General features: G+C 50.1%; 1 protein-coding gene across 9 annotated transcripts in view; it reads left to right on the top strand.

Annotated features, from left to right (window-relative positions):
* The window catches only part of Sarm (sterile alpha and armadillo motif), a 175,375-nt gene that overhangs the window by 126,209 nt on the left and 27,457 nt on the right, over window positions 1-21,709 (top strand). Inside the window, exon 1 of one of the 9 annotated variants that reach the window (XM_077677926.1) lies at window positions 7,323-8,183. The exons of the other annotated variants lie outside the window; for them this stretch is intronic. Coding sequence (XP_077534052.1) covers window positions 8,136-8,183 — 48 coding nt within the window. The 5' untranslated portion in view covers window positions 7,323-8,135. Of the gene's footprint in view, window positions 1-7,322; window positions 8,184-21,709 lie in introns of those variants that run through there. 9 annotated transcript variants of the gene reach the window in all.

The following is a 21,709-nucleotide window of genomic DNA, read 5'->3' on the forward strand; positions in this document are numbered from 1 at the left end:
GAGCTAGGGACCCCACCACAATGGGTAACTCAAGTGTCTTAGTGACGGTTTAGGTCGGCAGTCGCCAATCGCACACACAAGATTCTGTGACGTCATAGAAAAAAGTTGGTGGGGTCACCACTGCTTCATCTGTTTTTTTTTTAATACCTTTATTATTTGTTTGAAGTTACCGATAAAACTTGTGTCATTGTTATCGGCACAAAGCAGCCTTTTAGGGCGCAGCCCTTTGTCGCCCGCCTCTGTGCTGAGCCGCGTCGCCGTCGTCGTTACCGAGTGAACGATGGCAAAACTGACGAGTGAAAGAAAAAAAAATGCCGCCATCCCGCCTACGAAAGTGATGTCCACCGAAGATTTTGTAAACCACTACACATGCTGATGAAAGGGGGGGGGGGGGTATGGAATGCTCCTCGTCGTCTCGGCGGGCTTCTCACTAGCGCTCGGCTTCTCTGGCAGCTGAGCCTGACGCATTCCGTCGCCCTCGAATGACGTCAGCCCTCCCCCCCCTCCCCTTTCGCAAGCAGCTGCAAGCCTAGTATTTACCAGGAACACATCTATAAATGGTTCACATTGTTCACAGGCGCCTTATCAAATATCGTGCGGTTTCCGTGCTTGTCTTGTGGTTTTTTTAACGAATACTAAACTGTGTGCTATATGCCTGATTGCAAAGAAAGATTGTACTGGGCTTCCATGGCGGCAAATGCTGGGTCCTGATGCATGCGCTCGGCGTCTTGGGCGAGAGCTGCTGGGTCCTGCCTGGGTTTTTTGTTTACGACACGAAATTTTACGTCCAACGAGAGGCTAACAGCTTCGCTGCCAAAGAGTGTCGCGAAATTGGGAGGGGAGGGTGGTTCGCCGTGGCGGCGGCGCGAGCTTGCGCTCTCCGAAAGTGTGCGGTGGGGGAGGGGGCAGTATGCTGTGCCCGGACGAGGCGCTCGACGGCGCGACGCTCGGGGAAAACGTGAGGGGGGCGTGCGCGTGACGATGATGTGCGTTCGCTTCCTAAGACGCAGTTCGCGGTCCCTTCCTGAGACGCACTTCGCGCCGTAGGCGCAGAGGGTCATCATCGCGGCCGTCGAGAGAAGCCACGAGTGAATGCTGCCTCATCGCACTCCTGCTGCGCCCAAATATCGCGTTAGGGAGTATCGTAATCGCCAGCCAATTTTTTAAATGCAGAGCATTTCTTTAACTCACATGTAGCGTCCGCCGTGCGTCCGCAACAGCTCAGCGTGCAGGCGCGCCCTCTCCCCCACTCCTCCTCTCCCGCATCACGCTACCCTCCTCGCTCTCAACAACAGGTCCGCACCCCTCCCCCTACACTATATAAAAAAATAATACTTACCGGCGCCTGGTTTCGATCCCACGACCCTGCGGGCGGAACGCAAGGTACATGGTGCTCTACCCACTGCGCCACAAAGCCGACACAGAATGAAAGGCTACGAACGCGCCTTATATCCTTGACTCATTCAAACTACGTCAAGAAGCTGCTGATACAACGCATTCACTACCTGTGGGCGGAACGCGAGGTACATGGTGCTCTTCCCACTGCGCCACAAAACCGACACAGAATGAAAGGCTACGAACACGCCTTATATTCTTGACTCATTCAAACTACGTCAAGAAGCTGCTGATACAACGCATTCACTACCACCAACTCCCCAAACACTAAACGTTAACGCAATACACCCACCCCCTATGCGACGCATTTACTCGAGTCCCCCTCGCGGTGAGATGGGCCCTTTTTAACGTCGCTTTATTTTGTGCCCATTCCGGAACCGATCCAACTGGACGTGCCGTACCCAGCCCGGCAGAGACATACATTTGTATATTGCGCAACGCGTACGAGACACGAAAAAATTTCAGCAGGCGGCAAAAACGGCGACAAATAAATGCCTTAACGTATTGCAGTTGGAATTTCGGCCATGTCACTGTCCTGGCAACACTGGGCCTGTTCGATTTACGGGCGTTCTGGCAGCCCGCGGGCTGCCAGAAGCTTGCTCTCGGGCAGGAAGTTGCGTCTTGATTACGTTGTTCAAGCGCCTCGGGATACACCGGAAGCCGGGACCGAGAATCCAGCTGCGACGAGCGCTGCTGAGCAACTTTTTTAAATGAAATACACTCGTATTTTTATTCATGACCCCTCCGCGGGACCAGGCCTACCAAACTCTGCTACGGAACTATGACAATAAGCCGTGAGAGCTAACTTTTATGTCCAACGTCACCTCTAGGAAAAAAAACGGCGAACTTGTGTGGTTAAAAAACGAAAAAAAGAAGAAACAAGAGCCACTCGACTTCCCGTTTACCTCCTTCTCCTCTCCTCATAGAAACATGAATGCACCGTTATCTCTTGTATACTCGAGGACATTCATTCGACCGAACACGCATCGCTTCCCCTTCACTTTTAGCTCGTGCCTTCGAACTGACGTGTACACAGATGCGGTTTTATGTGGCGTAACCCGCCTCCTATCTAGACTCCAGCACGGCCGCCACGCTATGCCGGCTATGCAAAGTGTACGTGCCCCGACTGGCCAACGTGCAGATGGCGGGATTAGACCTGCGCGACCTTCCGCTGTCCACCGTGCCAGCTGCTGTAGTTGCCGGGTGGAAACAGAGTCGGAACGAGTAGCGCACCTGGGGGATGCCTTTTCGGCCTGTGACTCAGGTGGCATGCATGCGGTTCCGCTGGGTGGGCGATGTACGTCCGCGTCAGGCCTAAATGTCGACTCTACGAGTCGCCTCGCAACGCCGTGTGCTGGGTGATATCTCGCACATGCATTCAAGGCATACATCCTGGAGCGGGCCTTTTTTTAAACGCGGAGTGCGATTAGACGCGCTCAGCCCACATCAAAATTCGCACGTCCTCTCGTGGATAATTTTTATCGGGTAATTAATGCGTAAGCATTTCTATGCAGACTCCGCGAGGAACTTTCGTCTCTCCGTCTGTAACGAGCGATGTGTCATGCTTTCCCCACATGTGGAAATACTGCAAGTAAAATCCTCTACGGCTTTCCTACGTCGATATTTATAAGACTGCCTGAGTGACCCTAAAAATGTCTCCATATTAACGGTATACCAAGGCGTTGGACTGGGCTAGTTAGTATGCATGTTTGAGTAAATAAAAAACCAGCGGTAAACACGGGACACAGTTATAATAAAACGACGGGACAATCTAGTTATAAAAAATCGACAGGACAAGCTGGCTTGCACCGTCGTTTTCTCTTAACTGCGTCCTGTGTTTATCGCTGGTTTTTCATCCAATGAAACATGTACCAACTAGCCCAGTCCAACGCCTTAGTACCACAAATTTCTTCTACAATGGGCATCTTTCTTCGTGTTTGCCAGCTTGTCCCATGGTTTTGTGCATAGTTGTGAAGCCGACTTCAAAGGGGTTTAGTGTATATGGCAAGGCGGCTTACGTGCGCTTTTATGCGACAACTCTGACTTGGGAGTTTCCACAAACTTTTCGAAAAGTATAGATTGCATCTGTCGGTGCTGGGCATCGAACCACGTCCCCGCCACTCTCAAAGCAAAAATTACAGCTACGACTCCCGTGATATCCTGCTAATAAAATTGGGGCGCTCTACACAAAAGTTTCGCGAGCTGTTATGAAATCCTATAGAGACGGGAGCGTAATTGATCACGCTAAGCAAATTTTGCCTAACGTGCGAAACAAATACAGCGGAAGAGATACAATACGCTGCTAGATAGATGTGGAGGGTTTTCTAGTCTAGAGAAAACACCCGCCCAGGTGGCTCGGTTGCTAAAACGCCGCGCTGCTGAGCCCAGGGACGCGGGTTCGACCCCAGCCGTGGTGGTTGCTTTTCTGTCGTCCTGCAATGCGCAGTCGCCATAGTCACGGCGTCGTTGATCGCGCACTGTCACTGCGTGGCCTCCCCGCCCCCTCAGTACCTCCGGTGTCACCGCTCCAAGACGTACTTTGCAGAGGACCAAGCGCAGACAGTGAATATTTGTATTGGTAACTTTCAATACTGAAACAAAACGGCCGCCACGCTTTAGTTCTTCGTGGTGCTCACAACATGGGGTTTCATGTTGTCACATAATTGAGCAAGGTAATAATTTAGTGGCCGATGTCTCGGACGGGAGGAGCGACAAACAACTCCCCCTTACGCGCGAATTCGAGAATGTGGTTCGGACCTGCTAACCGGCGATAGGTCCACGCCTGATTGGCCGCTGGCGTGAGGCACGAGACGGGGCACGGGAAAACAATTCAAAACAACGGGCGTTTACTTCACATTCACAGGAAATTCGAAACAGACAGCCAGGAGGGTTGACGAGTTAATACACACTGGAGTTGACACCCCGTTGGGGTCAGAGCTGCCAAGACACCGACGCGAAGTACATTAATCACAATGAAAGAAAAGGTACACGCCGTTACGAGCCCGAGGAGGAGGCGACAGTAAATGAAGGGGACAGTAGAGTGTACAATAGGCGGGGTTGGGGGCTTCCCCCAACTGCTAACAATAGGCCCGCTAGAAACACATACAGCGTGGTGCACTGAAGGAGGCGGATAAGAAGCCCGTGCAGTCCGCATAGGGAAATACAACACAGAAGATGAATAGGAAGAGTCCGAGGAAAGGTGGAGAAGGGGAGAACATCTTAGCTGCGGTCCGGCTGATGGTCTCGCCGGGGTGACGGAGGCTGTCGGTCGTCTGTGGTGGGGCGCCGCTGATCAGCGACGCAATTTGGGTGAACTCCGGCCGCGCACTGTCGCCTCCTTGAGGAATCTTCGGGGGCCCGAAGTTCACCGCCGTCGTCGCTCGGCCTCCCCAGCACAGCCCTCAAGGCCGACGCCGCGTCCCGGCCGTACGTCCGGCCACCACCAGTTCTCAGCCCATTCTCCCCGGAAACCCCGCGCTGCACCACGCACACCGTCCACCGGGCCGCGCGTCTTCCGAGAATTCCCGGGGCGCAGCCTTCAGTAGGCCACGGCACTCTCGCCCACCTCTCCCCGAAACACATGGCCAGCCGACCCGGGTGCGACAATGGCGGCGAGAACATTCCTTCGCTTCGCGGTACGGCTCCTCTCGGCGAACGGCAAGAAATGACGCGCGGCAAAAAAAACCCGTCAAGGAGGGACATGAATTTCGCGACACATGTATACGTACATACATTCGTTGGGATTTAAAATGGCTGTTTGTTTTCGTAGCAGCTAGTATTGTTTGATGCAATAAAAACTTTATCACCGTGGTCACTAAGCGGTAACGCGCAGTGACCGATAGAACGTGTTTGCGTCCCGAGTGTGACCTGAGGGTAAACGGCGAAGCAATGCGCGTGCGTGGAATGTCTCCCAATCGTCCCCGCATGCGCAGGTGCTTTGTTGCTGCTTTCACCGGCTCTGGCCAGACAAGGGCGGTGTTGCCTCACCCATAATTCCCGTGTGCAGCGCACTGACCCCGGCGAACGTCCCTCAGCTATAGTACGTGCGCGCTGGCGCTGTCCCGAGGTTTAATTAACAAGGACTCTGCCTTGCGTCTCCCAATATACTGATCATCCGTTTAGAATTTTCAGAACACAACAAACGCCACGGAACAAGGGTGAAGTGGTAGATTTTGGAACGAGAAAACGTTGGGCTGAGGAAGAGGCACATAAACGTCGCTGTGCCGGTGGTGTTGGAAGTCACTTTGTCGCTAGCTGTCGAGGAAGTATACTACAAGAGCCGGGCGCCAGAGCCTCTATAATCAGGGAATGGATTCTCGAAGTGCCTTCTTATCATCTCACGGCGTGCGCTGACGCCAAAGGTAGCGTATACTGCGACGTTAAAGTGTTGCAATAGTGCTGCCGTATGACCCCAGCCCGTTTTCTGCGTCTAGAAGCGACCGATCACTAGACAACGACGGTGTTTAATTAAGTACGGCTACTTATATTCGTTGCGCAGACAAGGAAGTTCCTATCTGAAGGTAGAAATCCGACCTAAAGGCGCAACCACATGCAACGTTTTGGCCGCGTCTTGCAACCGTCTGCGGCGCCTGGCGCCGACGCGGAACGGGCGTTGGAGAGGGCGAGCAACCACATGAGACGCGCGAAGAGCGCTTCTCCGATCCAAGTTGCCAGACTTACTTTGGTAAAGGCAGCATCGTTCTGTTTAAGTCATTCTTAATAAACTGAAGAATAATCAAAACTTCAACAAACAAAACACGTTAAATTGATGTTCTATTAAATAAAGTGCTAAAGATCCGCCAAATAAAGAGCCGCCATGTTGCGTGCGGAGGGGGACCGGAAATTGAGGACAGCAACATCCGGCGCAGACGCCGAAAACGGACCGAAAATCTGGGATGCGCAGACACCGGCGCTCCGAGCGCGCTGCTGTGTATTTGGTGGCGCGCGCTGAACGCGCGTCGCCGCGGACGGTCTCCAAACGCGACCAAAACGTCGCATGTGGTTGCGCCTTAACAACGTCGGCCCTGACTCAGACACTTTGAATACACTAGAAGATCGATACAGGCTGGAGTGACTTATACGAACTTATATGTGTGACTTACATGTTTTATTATTAGAAGTATTATTATTATACACATATCATCGCGTAGTCAGGGCATCCGGGATTGTGGTAGTTCCCTTGAGGACAGTCCTCGCACGTTTCTAACCGAACGCACCACTGTGTACGCAACAAGGGCACTAACACTAATGGGAAACTCTCATCTTTGTTACCGTCCAATGTTGGCAGTTTCTTCCTTGGGCTGTGGTCGGATGCCGGCATTATAAAAAAAAAGCAAATAAAGTCAGGACAGCAATGACACAATTTCGCCCTTTTTTTAATCACCCAGACATCAGGATTAATGCTTGAACTAGCTCCTTGTTCCTCTGTTTCGGGCGTACTCGTTCCCTTTTTGTTTGCTGTAGTTTATTATTTGTTGCCAAGGGCAGTGTGGTCTTTGCGAATGTCGCGAGTTGAGATGCATTTCCGGGGGCCTTCACCAGGGCCACACATTCTGGTTTGGTCTCTCCTTAGCGAAGCGCCAACTTACTACCCGTTCCTTGAACAATTTTGTCATTTTTCAAACGTTTTCTTTGCTAGCGGGCACGCACTGGTCTCCATCAGCGACGGTTAACGGAAACGTGCAGCCTTGCGAGTATACGAGCGCGCGTCAAAATAAAGAGAGGTGGCGAAAGGAGGCAGCCTTGGAGCACACCGCGCGCGTGTCCGCGCAGGCCCGAGCCTGCTCGCGCCGGCCGACGGATTCCAAGGGCCGCCGTCGGGAGCGGCCGTCTGGGCGGCCTTTTAAAGCAACGCCGACACTTTCCGCCGCCGGCGCTGGCAACGTCCGCCGACGCCGCGCTCGCGCGTCACACCACGCGAGCGGCGCGCGCGAAGCTCCGACAGAACCGCAGCTCCGTCCGTCAGGTGCAGCCGCGTAGCGCTTCCGTCCCATGTGCGCCGCCAGCTGTAGGAAGGAAGACCGACTTCTCCTCATCTGCCGCTTCTCCTTCGCCCTTCATCCAGGGCCTCCTCCTCTTCCGAAGACCAGCTGAGAGGCCCGCGCGCGCAGCGTGCGCCTCGGGGCGCCCGGGATTCCGACTGACCAGCGTCTCCGATGAAGGAGCGGATCTGGCCGCTCATCTTTTGTCGCTCTCGCCTTCGAAGCGGGTTTTCCCCCGCTTCGTGCTGTTGTCAGCGCCGGATCGAGTGACCCCCTCCTTCGCCGGTGCTCTGGTGTTCTGCGTTCCTTTGTTCTTCATCGAGTGAGGGCAGCACGTGACCTTGGTTGTTGATCTGTGACTGTTTCGGAAGTCACTCTTGCCACTGCCCTATTTTTTTTATTATTATTATTTCGGCGTCTGCTGCAATTTATACCTGTCGTCGGAGCCGAATTTCCTGCATTGCAACGGGACATCGCATCCGCCTTGATTCGTGGGTGTCGCCGTGCAACCTTTGTCTTCGCATCGTCTTCGCGAGCAGCGCGCGGAAGTATTGAGACGCTGCAGTCTCCACGGAAGCAATCCGTGACACCTTCGGTTGCGGCTGCTCCCTGCCTGTAGTTCCTGGTTGGCAGCCGCGCAACTCGCGGGTCAAGTGCATTACTGGAAGACAATCGTCGCCAGCCGTGAACATTGCTTTATTTGCGCGAGAGAATTTTCGGGAGTTCTTAACGCCCGGTGCGGAGGAAGATCCCAGCAAAATGGTGTTCGTGATGAGTTCTGGTCGGCGCTTCGGACACAAGTGGTTGGTAAGTGCATACTGCGAATATACTCTGTCTTTTGTTTCGGGGCACCAGTTCCGGTTCCGGTTGCATGGTTTAATCTAATTTAAGCTGTGGAGCAATTCGCGCGTGTTTGACGGTTTCCTCTTCTATGGGCGAGATTCGCGGAGGAAGCACCCTTGGTTCCCGTCATCGCCGAGGGGCAAACTGTTGGAGTTTCATGGAGGGGTAAAGCAAAAAAGCCCGTGTGTACGAGATTTCGGCGCACGTTAAAGATCCCCCAAGTGGCCAAAATTAATCCGGAGCCTTCCACTACGGCGCGCCTCATCACCTGCGTTGCGTCGGCGCGTTAAACCCTACAACCATCAACTGTTGGAGCTTCATTTCTTTAAAATCGCGTATTTAAGGGCCGCCTTAGAAAACATTTTCTGAAGCTCTTCACTTTACCGAGCTTATATGTAGTGTACCTTGTAAATACCTTGCCACTCGCGCAAGTGCGTAAGGATCACTAATCCGAAAGTCCAATGCAAAAAACAAGAAGCGTTAGCTGCTTTCGCCTTACGTAGTTGAAGTGCGATTCAGAAGGCACAACAAAAAGAAGCCTCGGCGCTTTCCTACAGCCAACGAAACCTTTTGGGGTGTTAACAGCCGAAAAAAAAAAAACAGATGAATTGCAAACTAACAGGGTACTAGCTTTGCGTGGACTAGCTGCGTCTCGCTCAGTTTTATTACAACGCGCTCAGATTGCAGAAACCGTTTAGTAATTTCCCACCGGGTCGTGCCGAAAACAAAAAAAAAAAAAACATGTTTGGCGGCGTTTTACTCACTGGCAACACAAGGCCGTGATTTGAAGGTGTTGATACCAAGAATGTCTGCGACCTTTCACCAAGGGCAACTCCGCAAAGACGATTTCGTTTGTAAATTTTAATAGCGTTAGTCGCCTTGTAGCGAGCGCGTGACCGCGTACCTGGTTAATTATTATAACCTTCTGCCTTTCGCTTTCCGTCCCACCAACTCTTTCCCTCTTCCCACGCTAAGGTCGGACGACAGATGTAAGCGTCGCTGATGCGTGTACTGTGTAGGCAGGAGGGCGAGGGGTGCTTCCTTTTCACACAACTGCGACTGCGCGACGCGGGGTCACGCTGCGACTGCGCGACGCGGGGTCACGCGGTTCTCGATCGCGTAACCCGCAGCACTGTTAACTTGCACTAAGCGCAGGAACGATTGTTTAGCAGCGTTTCCCAACACGTGGGCACGGGGCGGGAAAATCCCCGGGCCCGCATGTCGCTCTTCCTTCCTCCTTTTCGATCCGGGGATGCTGTGCACTACAGTGGCTGCTGCGTTCGCTTGAGAGGGCGTCTCACACGCGCCCTCACACGCACGAACAGCGAGGTATACGCACACCGGCACCGAGGCAGCTGCACACTGGCCAGTTTAAACTGGTCGCCGCCGGTTCCTGTCCGCCGAAGCAAATCCGCACGTGTCTGGCCCGGAATACGAATGACAGCCAAGCGGGGGCCGTGAACGCGCGGAAATGGCGAGATAAAAGCCGTGGGAAATGAAAGCGAAACAAGCGAGAACTTCGGTAGCATACTCACTTCTCGTCTGCGTTTTTTTTTTTTTTTTTTGTCAGCCACGGTGCACACGGGTAATTTTTTTTTTAATCAGCCACGGTGTACACGTGTGATTTATTTGGCTGTGTTATACGGTGCGCCCAAAGTTGCGTCGTAACGCGAACGAGCATTCTAAGTGTGAACCTACTTTGAATTCGTGACTCCCTTACCTTCGCCGTTACAGTTTGAAAAACAGAAACGGAGTGGGGGGATCTGGGGGTTAAAGAAAATGGGCGCCAAAAACGCGATAATAATCTATAAAACGAATTGTGCTAAGAACACCAAAAGCATACTTTTCGACGAAAAAGTCATTGAATGATTAAACTACGAGAGGGAATTGTCCAACTGGTAAAGCCAGCAGGATAGTAAGCCAAAATATGAGCATTTCTGGCGTAATTCGTGTACTTGATATTAAACAGGTAAACTGTTGTCACAACGAAATTGTTCTTTTATTCGAAATTTTTTATGGTTCTAACTTGAAATGCAGTACAAGGAAATCATCCTCGCTTTTAACGAAGTATCGCTTATAAAGAAGTCATTTTCTTATGACGCGGGGCAAATCCCGCGCGTGGGTAAGTGCAGTCTGGAAAGTAAGGGAAAGTTTTGTTGCTCGCGCGAGAATTGAGCAGTTTTGCCTTTTTGACACGGGGTGACCGGTCTCCGAAACTGCCTGACAATGCATTCGCATGTACAGTCATAGGCGACTGAAACGCGATCAAGAAAATATGAATCGGAACACGCGCAAAAAAATCCCGGGCCATCTCCCCTAACGTGAAACCTGGGGAGGGGCGAAGCATGCAGTGTATAAGGGTATTCTTGGCGCCTCGGCGTTTTTGCCAATTGAGATGAAACCGTTGGGGGGTACAGGCATACAGCTTTGCTGTAAAAGTCTCTTGTCTTTGAAGCACGAAGCTCTCTAGCGCGAGGTGTGAACGAGTGTCTCGTTGATTTTTTCTTTTTTAGTTTTTTAGTACGCGCTACTTTCTAGCGCGAGGCGTAAACGAGTTTGCCGCTGTTTAAGTACCGTGACTACATGAGACTACGCTTACGACGACGACATGAGACGCCGACAGCCCCAGCCCCTCAGGGGCTTCGCCCCTAATAGCGCGATTTGTTTCCGTGCAAGTCAAATTGGCGTGTTTCTTAATTACAGTAACAAAGTTTGGGACTTTTGCCGTGGCTCTACACTTGTGCGTAAAGCTGAGTCTGGGATTAGAACAGTAACAATTTCTGCATTCACATGACAATAAAAATGCGTTACGAGTGCGCCTTTATTTGACCTCCACAAACAGCATTCGGCGGGTTCTGGTTCATATTTTTGCGTTCGCGTTTCATTTGTTGGTGACTGAACACACACGTGCTGGGCCAATCCCCCCCTCCTCCTCCTCCTCCGCCCCTCCTTTCATATTAGTATGTGCGGTAATTGGGGGTGGGCCTGGACGATCTTTTTAGGAGCCGTTCGCCGTACATTTATGTTTCGGCGGCCTGTGTTCCCGACATTTCTGGTTCCATTCGAGGCCAGTTTTACGGACTACGATGAGTTTGAAACTGTTTTCGAGCACTCTTCGAAAGAAGTAAAACGCGCACGAAACTCGCTATCAGCAAACGAGTTCTGGTCGAGCGGTTATGACTCCCACTTCCGATATCGTAGGCCCTGGTTACGGTCCACGCTACCGACAAACCTGCTTTGAAAGCATCCACACAGCCACGCACAAAACTCCGACGGTGCATGAGCTGGGCGAACCTGGTTGCACAAGCTTTGCCCTCTTGTAAACTTATCAATAAAGTCAGCTCTGATCGAAGGGGGAGTCGCGCATTTTTAAGCAAAGACGCTGTGTGCTTGCCCACGTTTCGAAGACTTCGATGCACAGCACGCGCGCAGTCGACGTCGGCATCAGCGAAAGGTGTGCGCTGTGGTGTCTTCGCTCTACGAGGGGCGGGAAAAAACCCGTGAGATTCCGTTATTATTTAATATAGCGTTCGCAGTGCCCTCGGCCGGGATATAGACGGTGAGCAGCCGATGGCGCTGTACTGACAGCGTAAAGATGCATTCAAGCGGAAACCATTGCGTGCGAGTGTATGCTTACGACACTTACCTTGCGCGTACACACAACCTCACACAGAGGCGATGGATGAGGGCTCGCAGCGCTTGAACGATGACACGGAAACGCTCGCGAAATGGGATCTACGCTTATCTGGCGGCGGCTGTGCAACCACGCATAAGCGATCATCTACGTCAACGAGTTCTGGGAACCGTTGCGACCACGGGTAACGAAAATAAACCAAGAAACGCTGCTGCTTTTTTTGGGAGCAGTAAGTTGACGAGGTATACTGCTGCCGCGCCCGTTGAAGTGCGAGGCTGCAAGGGCTTCGCGTAATTAATCATAATCGCAGCTTTTGACAACGCCAAGCGTGAAAAATGAAGCCGTTAGTGTTACACTAAACTTGCCAACGGAGTAAGGAGGAAATAAAGCTCGTTCTACCTTGTTCGCTTGGCAAGCTGTACTGCGAGACGCCCTGCATGTACAATCTCCGGGGACATGAGAGGCTAGAAGTCTTACACTGGTCTCTGACAGTCGCGTGATGAACATGATGCGGAGATGGCTGGCGGTTTTACGGTGGCAGTTCTTTCACCCGATTGCGGTAAGATGATTATTTGGTGCAGAGCCGATATCAGTCTCAACGCGCTTTAAATGTGATGCGTGTTCAAACCGTACGCAGCTGTAGACTGACCACCTATTCAAACGCCTGCCTCTCACCATGGCGCACCTCTATAACCACCGCCTTGTTCGTTGCCTTATTGTCGCTTAGTTGCCAGCTCAGCGGTGTTCGATTTATAGCTGCGGCTGTTATTACAACTCGCGCGTGATGGGCTTTGGCTGCATGTTCCTCGCCTCGTCGTGGGCCTGCCTTGTAGATTCATGGGGAGCGCGGAAATATTTTAAATGCTTAATCACTTTCTACGTGGACTCGACGAGCTAACTCGTCCGTCTGTCGTAATTCCTGATGTACCACACTTTAGCTGCATGCGAAAATGCTATTAATAGAAAACGCTAGGGTCGTCATACTTAGATATCAGCCTGGCTATGTTGCCGCAAAGCAATAGCTTTCCAGCAACGCATTTGTATAGAGTAATGAAGCCGAATTTAGGGGCGTGGTGTATACAACGCACCGTAAAGATACATGAGCTTTTATGGAAGTTTTAACGGCGGAGCTGTTTAAGCTTGAGGTTAATACGTTGGCGTTAGCAAAGAAAATACCAAGAAAAAACTGCGCCGCCTGTAAAAGGTGCACCACCGCAGATAGGGATCTATAACAGTGAAGCAGGCTTTCGCGCCTGCTCGAGTGTGAGTGCAAGGGCAATATGCGTATGCGCACCCCTTACTATTCCATTTTAAAGTTTATAGTCTTACTTGATCTGCTAAAAAAATTGGCGCAGCTTGCACTGGCTGTGCAAGGCTGGAGAAACAGTTGAGCTAGGGAAAGAGGCTAGGGATCCGCTTTCACTGTGGGGGACCGAATGGAACGGCCTTGTAAAATCCCGCTTCCTAGTAAGAACATGGCAAAGCCTAACAAAACTTTGCAAAGTACAGCAAAATTTAGCACAACCAGAAGACGCTGGGTCAACCCCCAGCTCCGCTCTTTCTCCAGCCTTGCACCACTAAGATGCGCCATTTTTTAATTTGAGGCCTTAGGTCAGCATATTTTTATACGAGACCCCTTGTATTGACTTTAAAACAATTTATTCTCACCCAGAGCATTTTACGCAGTAATAAAGACGACTTTAAAGGTGATAGTGGGGAGGCTTAAGCATCTATTGAACAATTCCAATCGGGAAACTCTGCAAGCCTTTTAGGGCTAAACTTACGCACTCATGTGCGCGAGTGGAGGAAAATACTCGCAGGAAGAACGGCGTCTGTATGCCTGTGCGCTTTGGCTTTTCTTTTCCGTTAAGATAGTCTGATGGCCTGTAGGCATTCACAACCATCGTTTCGTCGCGCACGACGAAAATCTCTGCAATTTCTCGGTATACGGAAGTCTTGATCGTACGGTGTAAATCATGCGCGCGTGTGTGCATATACGAGTTTGCAAGTGCGTGCGTGCACATCATACCACTTTTACGGTCACCTGACACAGCAGGCCAAGCGTCGTACCCGATTTTAATGTATATGACATGTTTAAGAAAGGGAATACCGGAGAGTACTGGCGGTGCTTTGTCACCATGGTATAGCGACTTGTCTTTCCGCGTGCCCCTCGCGCTTTGCCCCTAGAGCCCGTGGTAGCAACAGGCCGGTCACAGGGTGCACTCGCAGACGGCCGCCCATTTCCCAGGGCGCCTGACGTCAATTGACGTCACTGGATGAGCGCATTGCGACAGCTACGGCGAAAGCGATGTGAACACGGAATCAGGAGCCCGGCGAGCGCCGACTGCGGGCACGTGTCTGTAACAGGGCGCGCACCTGCGTTCTTCCGGGAACACGTGGCCAAAGCGCGTGGCTCAATCCTCCCTCTATCTTGGGCCGGCAGAGGACATGGGCTCCGCAGCCGCGCGAGCGGAGGCTGACGACTGGCGTATACTTCTGCCTCGAGTTGGACAGCTGCCTAATGACATCTCCCCGCGCAGCTACCAGAGTACACTACTAGGCCTGCGCGAGGATTTTCAGCGTCAGAGTGTCGCCCAAAATGCCTTTCTTCTCATGAGCTCTGATGAAAGGAAACGTGGTCATTAAACTCCGCCGTCAAAGGTTCTCGGTTGAAGGTGCATCGACGAGCAAGCGGGTTCGATAACGGATCTGAAGGCCGTTATCGAACTAAAGGCGCGTTTTCCATAAATAAATTTCTACGCGTGTTGTGATGACGTCATGGTACGTCATTGTTTCCCCCAGCGTCCAAGCCGCACCGTGAAGCCGCCTCTGCAGGGTGATGCTACACGCAATGTTGCTGCCGTGCGCTTACTATTGTCTCGTGGAGAGGTGGTGTTCGATGATGTAATCTTGGTTCTTATTTAGCATAATTTTGCGAACGATAGCATGATGCATTATTTGATAACATAAGCATTATACATAGATTGTTCGTGATCATCTCCTTTCTATTCCGCCGCGATGTTGCAAGTGTTCATCATCGAAAATGATAGAGTAAAATGATTTTCACAATGATTTGTTATTTGTTGTACACCCGAGTTTCAAATGAGCGCTAAACTAACCAGCATCTATTTCGCGACGTTGCCTATTTTACTGAGAAAAAGAAGAAAAAAACGGAGAGCGTATCACCACGAGCCTTCCGAAATATGGGAACCCGGTTTGATTTGATTGATTGAAGGGTTTAACGCGCCGCCGCAACGCAGGCGATGAGGCGCGCCGTAGTGGAGGGCTCCGGATTAATTTTGACCACCTGGGGATCTTTAACGTGCGCCGAAATCTCGTGCACACGGGCGTTTTTGCTTTTCGCCTTCATCAGAAAAGCGACCGCCGCGGCCGGGAATCGAACCCGCGACCTCGTGCTCAGCAGCGCAACGCCTTAGCCACTGAGCCACCGCGGCGGGTGGAACCCGGTTTGATCACTGGGAAAGAATACCTTGCGCTTGAATTCTTCGAAAACAAAAATTGAGCAGCCATCCAACTCTGTCAATGGATAAACAGTAAAGCTGTATAGATTCATCCCGTATAATTAATATCTCTTTTTTATCGTGAAGGTGCCGTTGCCATTCATCATGATTCGTTCGTAGTTACCTAGGAACGCAGAAGTTAGCTTCGTTAGGCCCTACCTACTGAAGTGATTTTGAGAAGTACATTAAGTAATCATGGTAGCTAGGCGGAACGGAGTGTTTAGATACTAGTACACACGAATATAGTGGCAATAAAATGTTTGACATAAACGTTGTTGTCTAAGTGGTATTCAAACTCAGCACTTATGGACATGGGGTCTCTTTAGCGCGCAGTACCTCTACGTTACCTCCATAAATTTCGCGGGTGTGAGGTAAAGTTTTAGTCGCAATGTCACCGTCGTTACTAGGGGTGTAGAGGCGGTACCCTGCGGCTTGACGTTGGTCGTAACGTTGCGCTTTCATCGTTAACCAGAGCATATATGATGAAGTGGCGATGGCTTTGTGGTCGCAAAACACAAATGGGACTTTTTCTTCGGTGGCCCCTTTTATATTGGGTATCCTCGATTTGCCAATACAGAACGGATAACCCTGAGTAGTTCGTAGCCCGTATTTCGTGGGAGTACTACTTTCGCAATAAGAATTTTATTGGCAAAAATAAATACATAAATAAAAACGGAGCTGGTCGTGTGGCACTGCAGCCCAAAATGACAAATTGAGGAGACCTATTGTGTTCATGCAAATGAAACAGACGCAGTAGCGCCGCATTTCCATAGATGCCTTCCCATACATCATTTCGTGACACTTTATGTATGTAAATGAATACGATTGCATTCGTATACGAATGCAATCGTATACTGTATTGAAGGGGCGACAAAAGCAACACTAGCGGAAACGTCAACGGTGCCGCCTGGCGGCTACAACCGAGATCGTGTACGAAACACGCAGCGCATGCGGCCAGCCAGGCACGAGAGGGGCATAGTTTTTTTTTCTGTTTTTTGTAATGCATGACACGACAAATCCTAACATCTAAGCCATTTACAGTTTCGTTATTAAAAAAAAATAGGGGCCAGTTTTGGCTGTGAAAGGGGATGGCCAGCGAAGCTGTGTAACAAAAGGCACATCACATACGCGGTTAATTTATACGTATTTATTTTTCATCATTTACTGATAATTATGACTATGACTCTATGATTACTTAGTGACACTTGGAAGGACTAGAGTTTTATACTAGCGGGCAAATATGGGCTGCCCGTTTGACTCCCGTAGGAGCCCGTATTATCAGCGGACGGGAAGTCTGTAAGGTTTTCGACTTTACTGTGAACTACCTAATCTTGAAAAAAAAAAAAAGAAGTGAATTGAACTCGCCGTATTGATTGAGTCGTCTTAGCGGCCAACTGTCACAAGCCTTATTGCAGGATAGTATCGTTAAAACAAGGGTTACAGCCATTTTCTGTTGAGCATTCGTGATGAAATTGGCTTTGCCGCAAGGCATTCTTGCTATCCGAGCAGAAAAATAATGGAGAATTAGCCATATACAACTTCACTGGAAAACTTATGGGTCAATTGGTTCGGGTATGATGACAGGTTATGAGTGTATAGATACGCTTACTACCTCGCCCATTCACTCACTCACTCCCTCACTCATTTACCCACTACTGCCTGTTAAGGGGGGCGGGACCGTGCTTCCGCTATGTCAGCGGGAAGAGCGGCCGCTGCCTCATGCTTATCCCTAGATAGGGAGAAGCGAACCACGATAACGGTGCGTCTTAACTTACGAACGTATATCTTGGGGAAATTCTGAACTTAGGGACAAGAAATCCGCTCTATTCTATGATAAAAAGGGAAGAAAAAATAATACCCGACACATTGTCGGACTAGCACCCGTTCGTTGGCATCTAACAATACGACAAAACTCGCTGCCGCTCGTAATGGAACCTTGACCGAGTACGTTCGCCTCCAGAACTTTCACGAAGAGTGCAGAAGTACGGCTACCGGCGCGGCTTCGTCTCGTGGCGTTCGGCCGTTACACGCGGAAGACCGTTACACGCCTTTACGCGCGACGAAAATAGCATCGACGAGACCGCTGGGAAATTATTCTTTCGCGTGGGAGTGAGGCGGACGCCCGCGGTGACGAGTTGGCTGAGTGCGCCCCGAAGACAAATAAGCCGGCTGTTTCGTTTCCTCTCGCAAAGTCTAGAGAGCCGCCTATACTTTGAAGCGCTGCTTGTTTGTCACTCGCTGCTCTCTGACAGCTGTCAGTCGGAGGTTTCCAGTGGCCTGCCTAGCTGCGCGCAAGGAAGTGGTAAAACATTGTGAGACGCCAGGTTTGACTACAATGCTTTTAAATTTACTCTAATTGTCCCCACATGCTAAAGGTCACCTGGGGGCTTTAATTAATTCGTTCCCCACCACTATAAAGTCCGCACACCCAAGTTGTACAGCTTAATCGCCAAAAACCTTATTGCATTTTTTTTTCAACAGACAAAAAAAAAGCAGATAGAGGGGACACATTCTGCCTGCATTCGAAAATGCGTAACGATTTCTACATTGACTCGACGACCAAACCCGCCTGTGCGTCTGTGTAACGTTTTATAGGTCACACTCTCGCCTCATACGAAGTTTCTATTATTAAAATACCTAAGGCCTTCATTTCTTCAATTAAAACAGCTTTTGCGTCTCTAGAAAATGTCTTCCGCGCAATGCATTTTAAGGGAGCAGTGAAGCTAACTTTAAAGGGGATCGGTGTGTAGTTCTTTAACGTTAAATATACGTGGAATCTTAATTTGGTATTTCACAGGAGGTGCCATCATACTCCGACATCAGCTGCCTATATTGCCCCTGAAAAACTCTCTTCGCGGCAATACACGTGAGCGTAGCAGTGAAGCGGACCTTGAAAGAAGCTCAGTGTACGCTTACGCATTGTCATACAATTCTCACTTAGGAGCTTCTGAAATGTTTCCCTTTTTTTTTTTTTTTTGCTTTTTCATGTTCACCGCGCCTGCCTTTGGAAATGCAGTTCCCTGCCACACTTTTTCTTTAAAGGCATGCTTAGCTCTGCGTTCTCCAATAATCCCGCTTTCGCAAGTGAATTAATTTCCCGCCATCCCGGCAGGCGCGAGGAATTTTCCGCGCATACCGAGCGGTCATCAGCTGACGGATAACGCTGCCATTACCCTTTGTCTCCTCCTTGGGCATGCACGTGCACGTCCGTCCGTTCACGTCAAGGCGCGCACCGCTGTTTGATGGCCCACTTCTCCCGTTCCCGCCGGAATCCGCGGTCAGATGCGCACGACAAGTCTTGTGAGGGGAGGAAAGATGCGGGGAGAGGAGGAGGGCGCAGGAGATGCCGCGAGCGGGCACGGGGTGACGTGTCGCTGCTTGTTTGGATGACTCAACGTTGCAGCAGCGACAGAACAATCGGCTCTGCCCCCCTCCCCCTCCTCTCTTCCCCGGAAAATACAGGATGGCCTTGTCACACGAACTACCCAAGTGTCATTTTGGCAGTCGCGGGAAACACGATTTCGAAGTTAAAGTGGTCGTGACAAATCTCAACATTGTTTAATCTTAAAGACCTTGTCCTTGGTAACTCAGTCAGCTCCATTCGACCTACGAAAGACGTTTTTTTTTAGCCGAAAGAACGCAAGAAGTACCGAAAGCATTCAAATTTCGCGCTACAGTCGTGTGATATGGTCAGTTATGACGTCATATGGGCGGGAACACAGAAAAAAGTTTATCAGTATGTTAGTAGCACGTTAGCATTCAAGTGATTCAATCACGCGGACTTCGAGGCTCCAATACAATCATCCCCACATGTTTCCTGGCGCTGGCTTTGGCTGCTGTTGCCAGTCTCGTGGTCAGGATCCCGTGTGAGACCGGGCAGAAAGTAGTTGGTTTGTCGCTAGTGTTTCATTTGCTTCTAGTAATATCCAAATTATTTGTTTGAAGTTTCCGATAAACTTGGTATGATTGCTATTGTATGATTACGGCCTTTTAGTCAACCGAACTTGTATTTCGTCTTCACGGCCTTTTTAAATTCACAATACGTTCGCATTTGTGGAATTCGCTCGCGTGGCCCGTACAAGCAGCCGTGCAGGTAGGGTACTTACCTCATACATACTTAGTCGAAAGCTCATTTGAATAAGAATGGGTTTCCGGCTCTCTGACACCGCAGAAACGCGGAATCCTTGGAGACTGAAACGAACCCCGTCGTCTCTTGTAGACACGGAGCGGATGGCGGGGAGTGAGTTTCGTTTCAAAACCACCCAGAAGTCGACCGACCGGAAAACACCGGAATGTGTGCGCGATTGTGATCTCTCCTCAAGCGCTTACGAGGAAGGACACAGGATGGGAGAGGAGGAAGGCGGGAGCGCCACTGTAAATGCTGCTCGCGTTTCATTCTGGCGGGTGTCGTCTGCCCGTTCTGTTTTTTTTTTTTTTTTCTCCTTGGCTGCTCGCGCTTGACAGTTTTACTCTACGTGTTTGGTGGTCGTTGGATGAGCGCGAAGAAGGGGGGGGGGGGGGAGAAGGAAGTTAGTGATGGGCGATAAGTGGGTATAGCACCTTTGTAGGTCCGAAGAGTGTTTGTCCTGTTTCCGATAAAAGAGTGCCTGAACGTCTTTTTTTCTCTCGCTGTCACAAGATTGTCTGGGAATTTCGTTCAAGTCGTGCCGCCGTGCCGACGCTCTCTTTGCGGCATTTCCTTTCCGGCGTGGATTCCAGTCACTCGCTCTTTTGCCGAAAGGACAAAAAAGAATCACTTTCTCCCCCTCTCCCTTTTTGGCGGAGAGAACGGCTCGTACCGTTTGTCATTCACAATGGCGTCTTGTGAGTAACTTCGCCTCCTCCGTCGCCGCAGACATTGTCGGCCGTGAACAATGATGAATTGAAAGGCGATTCGTAGAACACGGCACGCGCGCCTCCCTTCGTGCCCCAATGCTGCCCCTGAAGTCTTCAGATGCTCGGCAGATAAAAGAGAATACATTGCAAAGGCGTGGAAGACCTGCGAGAGCTCCTCCTTAGCGTGTAATCAAAGAAGCGATATTTATATGTTTCTGGGGTTTCGTGCAACTTGTTTTCCCGTGTCTTCTTACACAGTCCTTCCAGGTCGGTTTTGATCCACGTGTTCGTGTAATGCGTAGCGGGCAGTGCACGGCTCTGTCCGCTGCTTAAAATTGCTCTTCAGGGTGATTAAACACAGCTGAACGCCGCCGACTGAGGAATCCTGTTAATTTGCTGTTTCGAGCGCCCAAGTTGCACCTTGGATGAGGTGACCTGTATATGTATAGATCTCGGTTCTTGTCCGCTAGTGTTTCTTTTCTTCTTTACTCTCGGCCTCGTAGGGAGCTAAAGGACGTGTGCCTGCGCAGGAACACCGTAGCAGATATACAAATAGTCGCGCAATGCATGTATTTGAGGCAAGAGCAACGGGTGAACGAATTGTCAGTTGCTTGGCGACGTATATATATATATATATATATATATATATATATATATATATATATATATATATATATATATATATATATATATATATATATATATATATATATATATATATATATATATATATATATATATATTTCCGAACGCTTCAGGAGACGCGCAGCCGAGTGCTCAACCTTATCACCACCGTACAGTGTAGATATATTTCCAAATAGAGGCTGAAAAAAAAAAAAAGGAAAGAATGCCGCGGTGTTTCCGCGAAGGAAAAACACTCCAAACGAAACCGACTCGAGAAGACGGAATGTCAACAACGTTTTATCGGAGAAATGAAGCAGCTGTGTACGTTGTTTCGCGCCTCGGACGTGAAAAGGGCAGCGAAATGATGTATGACGTCGCCGCATTTAGGTAAATTACAGCTAAGTGCGACATGCATAAGAAGTCAAGCACACAAATGGCACAAACGACTGAAAATTTGTCGTGTGTTAGCGGCAAAGTAAACAGCTTACATAAATTCGAGGTAAACAGCTTCTGCACGCGCTGACCGGATCCTTGCGGATTACGCGGAAGTGTGCTGCGCGCGAGCGGGTGGCGTTATGCAAGGCAATACTGAGAGACAAAGTCCCCTCAAAGCGGGCAGTGTCAACCGAATGCTGTCAATTAGACCACCAAGAGTAAGCCACAAATGATGACGTTACGTATCCTGGCGTAGCACTTTATTATAGTTAAGGCCGCCCTTGCGCACCAGCGTAGAAGAAATAAATACGAGGCCGTACCTCCATACTGTCTAGAAAAAAAAAAAGGGAGAAAAGACAGGTTTTGACCGCGGCATAAAATTCCCAATAACAACGTAAGGAGAAAGAAAAAAAAAACTCACGATGATGTTTACGCAACCC

This window comes from Haemaphysalis longicornis, unplaced genomic scaffold, assembly GCF_048455015.1.
Source record: "Haemaphysalis longicornis isolate Haplotype H1 unplaced genomic scaffold, Haemaphysalis longicornis Haplotype H1 scaffold_7, whole genome shotgun sequence".
NCBI lineage: Eukaryota > Metazoa > Arthropoda > Arachnida > Ixodida > Ixodidae > Haemaphysalis > Haemaphysalis longicornis.